Genomic DNA, 8,984 nt, shown 5'->3' on the forward strand with positions numbered 1-8,984 from the left:
TGTCAGTGACTAAAAAAATACACAATTGTTTGGTAGACGTTGCCCAGAGTGACTGAGATGTGGTTTCCTGATGTGAGCAATGCAACTTTTAACTGGTACAGTTTTGTTTGTTTGATATTGCACTTATTTTTTCACTTTCAGTTTAGTTGTAAATAATTTTGGACAGATGTCTGATGTATAGTGAAAAATATTTCAGTATTTTCCATGTCGCTCATTTTAATTGTTTATCTTTTGTACAACAATATTCACAGATTTCTATAGTTATTTTGTTTATGCTTTCATTTATTGCATTCCTTTTCCAACATCTGACTTTATCATTCCTTCTTCTTCTTGCTGATGTGCTGTTGAAAATTTTACTGAGACCCACAACACACTGCTTTATCACCAGCATCATCAAATGGGATTTTACATTTTGACTTTATATCTGATTGAGGGAAAAAGGTGCAGCTTTTCATTTTTCACATTTTGATCACAAATTTTTAAAGATGTAATTGTCTTTCATTATTTTCTTGATTTGAGGACTGCTTCAGAACATGTCTTGTCCATGTCTCCTTGCTCCTAATCATTCGTATCCGAGTGGTTAACTTAACTAGCATTTAAATTTTACACGTTAAAATGTGTAAACTCTTAACTGTATGATTACATTTATATTATATTCCATTAAATTTTCAGCATTACGGTATACTTCATGTATAAATCTAACATAAAAACCCTGGATAAAGGATAAACCTAGGATAAAAAAGGATAACTTACAGTACAAATAAGGAGACAGCTAGGCTAGCAGCTCTGTACAGTGATGCTTTGAGTTACATGCTAACGTCACTGTGGCCTGACAAAATTGAACCGGCACAGAACACAAATACTTTTTGAGTTCTTTATTTTGAATGATAAAATTGGGTCCAGTAAAACAGTATGAGCTGACAAATAATAAAAGACAAAAGCTGTTGGTGAGCTACAAAGTCCTTTTATTTAAACCAGGTTTCTGACTTCTCTATGCACATCAACAGACTTATCTAGCCTGGTGTCATACTTATCTTCAGTATAAAAATAACAAACAAGACTAAATAAAAGACCAAAAGAAATTAAGATGACCCAAATAAAATAACATGTACTTTTTTTGTTGAATACCTACTATTCTAATAAAAATGCACTGCAGCCACTCCACCCTCTAGTAAGCACAGCAACGGACATACTGGTACACAGTCATCTTGACACCGATTGACCTGGATATTTGCATGTGACAGCGCTACTCACTTACCAGTACTGTAGAGGGTAAAATTTATGGTGACAGATGTGTTGAGTAGAGGTGGGCGATACTGTAAAATTTGGTATCGATCCGATACCAAGTAAATACAGGGCCAATATCACCGATACCGATACCGATACCGATATTTTTTTTAAAGCACACAATATAAATTACATTCACTTTCTTGTATAGGGGATATCAGTGTTTAACTTAAGAGCATATACATTAGACATCAGAAATGTAACATTTCTCCTGCTAGCCTAAAACATAATAATGAATGCGGAGTTAAAATAAAACCTAACTGTACAGAAAGTCCGTCTGCAGTAATCGATGCACGACACACTCCGCAAATCCCACGGGTCACACGCTGGAACTAAAATCTGTAAACATCCAACATATGCATCGCTATAAACAAATGAAACTTACAGAATTACGTACACACAACACTCTTAGGCGACTGTCAACTTACATTCGGTTAGTACAAACTCGCGGTGTACAAGATTTACCTTCAACAACCAATTACAGAACTTCCGCTGAAATACCGCTTCAGTCAGGTAAACACACATGGCTTTTTATGTTTCCCAGAATCCAATGGATTGATACCCAGCATCCTCTACGTTCCCAGGGTTACTTCTCTAAAAGCGGTAGCACCCCTTTTTCCATATCTAACAGGTGCATTTCCACCCGGCTACATATCACATATAGATTACTGAATGTAATAATACGAACACAATGGCTACAGCTATGCCTCCTAAGTAAAGCTAGCTATCTGGCTGATTAGAGCAGTAGCAGAGCCCCCTCACATCTCTGCAAACATCTAAGCAATTTTATATTTGGCATTACTTAGATAGACTGACCACACATTTGAAAACAAGATGGTTATTTTCTTGCCTGAAAAAACATAAATGTTTAATGAAGTGGCATAATAATAGTCTGAGGACGACAATTACAACAGCTCTGAGCCTGTGCCACCACCGTGGGAACATGGGATAGTGTAGTGTCCACTGCTTTCATACTACAGAGTTGTGTAGGTCATCCGGGTACGACTCGCATACATATTTTTCCATATTAAAAATTCATACATACTACTTACTGGGCATGCACGCTGTTGCCTACTACATAGTAGACAAATAGGCAATTTCTGTATCTGCAATGCAGTAGACAAGATGGCTTCCTGCTTTTCCAGTCTCTCTCTACTCTATCCCCAATGTCCTTTGCACTCGAAGGGATACCCAAAAGGCATGGTGTCCTCTGGTGGTGTTAATGAAAAATACAGCACTATTTCCCACCTGGTACATCAGCATGCCAATATGCTTACAGTGACAATATAATGTCTTACTCAATTACCCCTGAAATAGTCAAGATACAGTATATCAATCTGAACTAAAGTGGTGAAGTGACTAACTGAAGCACATTGCCATTTTTGTTTAGATCCATACCACAGGGCTAAAGATCTTTCTAAACTATAAACAGCAGAAAAAATGATTTAAGATGGTAAATAGTTTACATTATAACTGTCTTTACTCATGTTTTTATACTATTTATCGCTGCTTTTTGGATTTTAACTGTCTTTACTCATGTTTTCATACCATTTATCGCTGCTTTTTGGATTTGAATCATTAATAAGAGCAATATTTGGGTTCCGAATTTGTGCAACTTTGTTTTGGCTGGTGTGTATCCAGCCCAAACACTGTTATTGTTACTGATCATTTGATTAATAAATGTTTACTAAATAATCTGATAAGCACAAATAACACCTTTAACGGCAACATTTGTTACTATAAACACGGAGTACACGACACAGGGCTCAACACAGGAAACATTCACTTAAAGACACATACTGTAAATATGTTTCTGTCTGTAGAGAAGACCAGAGCACGCAGTGGGACCAATTCTTCTAACTGCTGCTAAGAAGACAGTGAATACTAGATCTTGGCTTCACATCAGCTTGGACTTTACAGGCAGATTCCTCTTACAATTAAAATATTAGTAAAATATTAGGATTAAATCAAGCAGTCTCTGCAATATTACGAATAACATATCTGCTGATGTTGATATACCCGTTGATGGGTATTAAGGCTACTGTAAAACTGTATGTAAAATGACATCATCATGCAGTTCAGCAGTGGAATTTCTGGTGGTCATATGACAAAGAGCTAAACTGTATTCAGTTGCTATTTCTTGTAAGGGACTGTCATAAGAGTCAGAAGAATAAAGAAAATGTACATGTGAAGCCACACACAAGTGCATGAACTGTAATTGTAGTCTATGCTGTTACCTGGTATCAGCATGGATTCACATGAGATGACTTTGAGCTTATATTTTCACTTGAATTTGTAATGTCTTGTATACTGACAGGAGCAAAACCTCGAGTGAAGAGCATAGAGCTCAGTGATCAAAACAGGAAGCTTTCTCAGAAAGACACATATGAATATGATTCACACTGTGAATCTGTTTCTGTCTGCAGAGAGGACCAGAGCTACCACTGAAATAAGGAAATCTACTAACTGCTCTCTAGAAGACAATGAATACCACATCTTGTTCTCCCATCAGCTTTGACTTTACAGGCAGATTTCTACCTCCTGTTTTCATCTTAGTGTTCATCATCGGTCTGGTTGCTAATGGATGGGGATTGAAGTCCTTGCTGCAGAACTGGAACAAACTAAAAATCATCAGTGTGTTTGTTCTCAACCTCGGCTTTGCTGATGTTTTGTACCTGCTCACACTCCCATTCCTGATGGTGTACTACTTTAAGGAGAGTACATGGACCTTTCTACAGTATATCCATCACAGTCTGGCTGCTGATGAGTGTTCAGAGTCTTCCAGACATGTTTTACACAGAAACATATAGAAACAAGCCTACGTAGCTGTAGTCCATCTAACGAGAGTGATGGGAAGAATAACTCTTAAGCACTCTGTGTCTATCTCCATCACAGTCTGGCTGCTGGTGAGTGTTCAGAGTCTTCCAGACATGTTTTACACCAAAACATACAGAAACAAGCCTGGGAAATGTTACGATACCACCCATAACAACTATGTTGAGGATTACCTGAAATACAGCCTTGGATGGACACTCAATGGGTTTTGTAACCCATTACTCATCACATGGGATGCTATGGACACGTGATTGTCATTCTCTGCAGGAAAAATACCACCGACAAAGTACTGAAACAGAGATGCTTGAAGTTGTTGTTTATCACGACTCTTCTTTTCACTGTGTGTTATATCCCCTTTAAAGAACCTCAACCTCTGGTCCAGAGTTTTGTCCAAACAGAAAATATATCATAAATGGTCTAATGGTGTCTACATTGCTCATCGAATCAGTCGTGGCTTTGTGTGTCTGAACAGTGCTCTCAACCCTTTGGTTTACCTCCATGGAAATGAAGACATTCTTACTCAGCTTCGAGGACTACTCCAACAGACCCGTCAAGCTGTCATGCGGCTGTCCATCACCACCAGTTAAGTCTCCCTGGTACATGCTCTCAACCCTTTGGTTTACTTCCATGGAACTGAAGATATTCCTGCTCAGTTCAGAAAGCTGCTCCAACAGGTTCATCGGTTGTTTAGCCGTCCACCCTGACAAACTCCTGCAGCATGCCCATGACACCAAATTAGAGCTGCCACCTATCCCTTAAAATATGGATTTGTCCTGTTTTGATAAATAAAATGCTCTGGCCTGTACTGAATATGGGACATGTACCTGTGCAGAAAGATGTGGCAGCTCATGTGTAAAAGAAGGCCATGTGCAAGCAACTTCACGTGGGTTCTTATAACTACTTCAGGCTTGCTTAAAATATGCGTTACTGAATAATAAATATTGATTATTTACTACATAGAGTATCTTCAACATTTGACTGAGTCTGCAATGCAAATTTGAAATATACACTTTCATTACTGTATTTGTAATTAACTGTATTTTAATTTATTTATTTTACATCATACTAAAGGGTATTTGACCTTTAAACATCTTAATATTACTATAATTCAGTTCTTACTACATTTTCAATACATTCACAATATTTTGTTTGCAGAAAGACGTGCTATGCATTGTCCCTAATTCCCCTAATTACATCTAAGAGAATTTCCTGCATAGGTCTTTGTGATTTTGCACTAATTATAAAGAATACTGGCTTTTGTTTGAAAGAAAAGTTAATTTTAAAACCAGAAACTTTAACAAAAATATTTTTTCATATATAAAGCCCTGCCTTCAGACAAATTTTAGCTGTTCAGCCAAACCTATGTGTTTCAACAGGCTATTATATCTTTGTCTGTATTTCTGTTATCAGAGTGGGATCAAGACCACTGCTCCCAGTGAGTCTAGTACAAGCACCAGTCAGATCTTACAGCACAAGAGGTGGACTGAAGGAAGGAAGTTTGAGCTTATTTATCACGATAATGTTATAGATTTATTTTCTGGCTGTAATCACACAGTCTGTATAGCTGCAAAACCAGTTATAGAGAGGAACATGAAAAATAAGCATAGTGTTGACACATTTTATTGTGTTCACTCAGTTAAATGGCCATTTTGGCCTCTATTCACGTTTAATGTCTGTCTTCAACCTGGATTAGCTCGTTTGTCTGTGTCACAGACCTCCGTTGTTGTTCAAAAACAATTAAAAACACATCAGTGAAACACACACCACTGGGTGACAGGTTCCACCTTTCTTCATTATGAAACAACAGACCAGTGTATATGTTGCCCCAAAAGCTTCAAATGACCATAACTTTTTACAGCGTCTGAAGTAAAGCAAGACTTAACTGTGCATGGGTGAGATCGTAAAAGCACGAACAGCTGGTGGGCTGTAGACAAGGAACATGTCACCCAGCGCAGTGGTGTGCACATTTTGCTGTAAGTGCTAAATAAAAAGAAACAATAATTACCCTCAAATGTATTAAAACTAAAAGTAACGAGGCTGATTTGAAAATATAAGGAGGAGAAAGCACATATTTAAGTTAAAATGTAGGGAGTAAAAGTAAAAAGTTGTCAGAAAAATAAATACTCAAGTACACTGAACAAAATCAAACAAAGCTGTCATTCATACAGTGTGGCTTCTCTCACTGCAATAGCTGAAAATTGTTCACTGGTTCATTTAAACTAAATTTCTAAGCAAGACAAGACAAAAAAGAAGGAAAGTCCAAATCACTGTCAAGATTTACAGTAATCCAAAATCTTTGTTGTTTATATCAAAATTTAGTAGAAAGGAATGTTTGGTGAGATCATGTTGAAAGGCATGAGCTGTAAGTGGTCCAGAGTTCTGTCCAAACAGAAAATATGCCATAAATGGTCTAATGGCGTCTACATTGCTCATCAGATCAGTCGTGGCCTTGTGTGTCTGAACAGTGCTCTCAACCCTTTGGTTTACCTCCATGGAAATGAAAACATTCTTACTCAGCTTCGAAAACTACTCCAACAGACCCGTCAAGCTGTCATGCGGCTGTCCATCACCACCAGTTAAGTCTCCCTGGTACAAACTGTTATGTGGATGAGACCAAATACATGTGTTGAATCAAATGGCAAAATAATGCATGTATTGTACTGGGTTAAAGTTTTGACCCATGTAGTTGTCATATTGCTGGTAACATGCCGGGGGGGAAAAAGTTAATTTTATTAAAACTTCACTTACACCATTCTGACAGCTACCGTTTACTTTCAGAAAGATTTTCAAAGAGAACATGACTTTGTTGGTGGAAGTCTCTGTGCTATATAATCTGGTATTGTTAAATCAGGAAGTTCAAGTGAAAGTATAAAAATAAACATGCAAATTACATGACCTTTAAAGGGTACAACACATTTGCTCACTGCAAATCAGGCTCATGTATGCAGAACAGGAAACAGAGGTACAAGTTTAAAGAGCCCATGGCATGCTGCTTAATGATTTATTCTCCCTGCCAAGCAGTGCTGTCTGTGATGGTAAGGTTGTTACAAACTACACAAGAATCTCTGAATACACACACTATGTCATCAGTGGAAAACAAAAATACATAAGCCTATACAGTATACATATATCTTGAACATAAAAGAAGTGAACATTACAATGTCAGTATTGGTATTTATGTCAAGGGAAGGACCTAAATGCAGAACACAAAGTTGGAGTAAAAGTTTGAGATTTAAAGGGGTTCAGGAAGGGGCAGGGCCACTGGGAGTGGTGAAGGCAGCTGTGGTATTCAGGTGAGGGCTTGATGCTGCCTCTGGACCACCCGATGTTGACAGACACTGTTCTCACTGGCGTTGCTGGTGTTTCCAGCAGTCTCCCATGCAGGTACTGTCCCAGCCCTGCTTGGCTTCCAAGAGGATCTTCGCTGTAGGTAGGTAGGTTTTACACAGGCCAGACAATTGATAACAGAGAAACACCACAAAAGGACATATGTGGATGCTGGAATCCGGTAACGACACTGCACAGTCTCGGGAAAAAAAAACAAACAAAAAAAACAGCAGCAAAGTATACATAAGCAATAAAATGCCAGAAGAAAAACAGTCCTCCTCAGCCAGCTAGAAAAAACAACTAAGAAACAAAGAGCTGCAGAGATGCAGAAACAGAGAGGGCAGAAACACAGGCAGAGGGCATCCAGAGCCAAGAGCATGCAACAGGCTCAAAAGTCACAACTAGACAAGACCGGCAACTTACAGCACCAACAAGGGCAAAGCAGTTGGAGAGTCAGAACAGGCAGAATTCATGTCTGGTAAAAGGCAGCAGCAGGCAGGGAACAGGTCAGGTAACAGAATGGGAACAGGGGATGGCTGGACAGCACTGCAGGGCAAACAACAAGTGCTAGGCAGGCAGAGAATAACAGACAGAGTACAGGCTAGGTAACAGGCAACTGAGTACAGCTCTTGTAATAGGTCTTGGGGTGACAGGAGCAAGAGATTGCCAGGCAGCATCACCTGCAACAACATTTAACAATTAGGCAAAAAGAAAACTGGAGGAGGAAGGTTATATAGCCAGATAACAGGTGGCGTCACTGAGCCACTCATTGACTAGCTCCTGTACTTTGGATATTTTAGCCAGTGAACTCAAACTTCATAACAGGAAGAACAATACAGTTGTAAGATGCACCAGATGGTCTTTTCAGTCATGAAAACTTTTGTTACTGTTAATACAAACTGTCACTGGTGCAAGAAGATACACTGTAAAAAGCAGACTACTGTTTTACTGCTGGCACTAGTATTGCTACAATATCACTTCCCAGCACATCTGAGCTCAGTGACTGGATGCTTGTGATGAGATGACACAAGTAACTTTACAGCAATGCAAATTTGAAAATTTGTGCAATTTTACTTTACAGCCTGATTAGTGTGGTTTGATTTAGTGAACACAGCCAAAAATCAAATTCACATTCCTTTGTTACAACATTCATGTCCATGCGCTCAGGCCGTGCTCGCCAGCAGATCATCCAAAATCTGCTCACACATGTAGAGACACAATTTCAGTTGAATTTATAATTTCCTGTATACTGACAGGCGCAACACCTCGAGTGAAGAGCGTAGAGCTCAGTGATCAAAACAGGAAGCTTTCTCAGAAAGACATATATGAATATGATTCACACTGTCAATCTGTTTCCGACTGCAGAGAGGACCAGAGCGACCACTGAGATAAGGAAATCTACTAACTGCTCTCTAGAAGACAATGAATACCACATCTTGTTCTCCCATCAGCTTTGACTTTACAGGCAGATTTCTACCTCCTGTTTTCATCTTAGTGTTCATCATCGGTCTGGTTGCTAATGGATGGGGATTGAA

The 8,984-nt window shown here is 38.7% G+C and overlaps 1 protein-coding gene across 1 annotated transcript; it reads left to right on the forward strand.

Annotated features, from left to right (window-relative positions):
* The first annotated feature begins 3,720 nt into the window (after nucleotides 1-3,720).
* On the forward strand, nucleotides 3,721-4,717 carry LOC109952556 (P2Y purinoceptor 1). Its single transcript, XM_074527622.1, is given in 2 exon segments — nucleotides 3,721-4,347; nucleotides 4,350-4,717. Coding segments are annotated over 2 exon segments (762 nt in total). The 5' UTR covers nucleotides 3,721-3,770; the 3' UTR covers nucleotides 4,535-4,717.
* The last annotated feature ends 4,267 nt before the right edge of the window (nucleotides 4,718-8,984 follow it).

This window comes from Monopterus albus, unplaced genomic scaffold (assembly GCF_001952655.1).
Source record: "Monopterus albus unplaced genomic scaffold, M_albus_1.0 scaffold473.1, whole genome shotgun sequence".
NCBI lineage: Eukaryota > Metazoa > Chordata > Actinopteri > Synbranchiformes > Synbranchidae > Monopterus > Monopterus albus.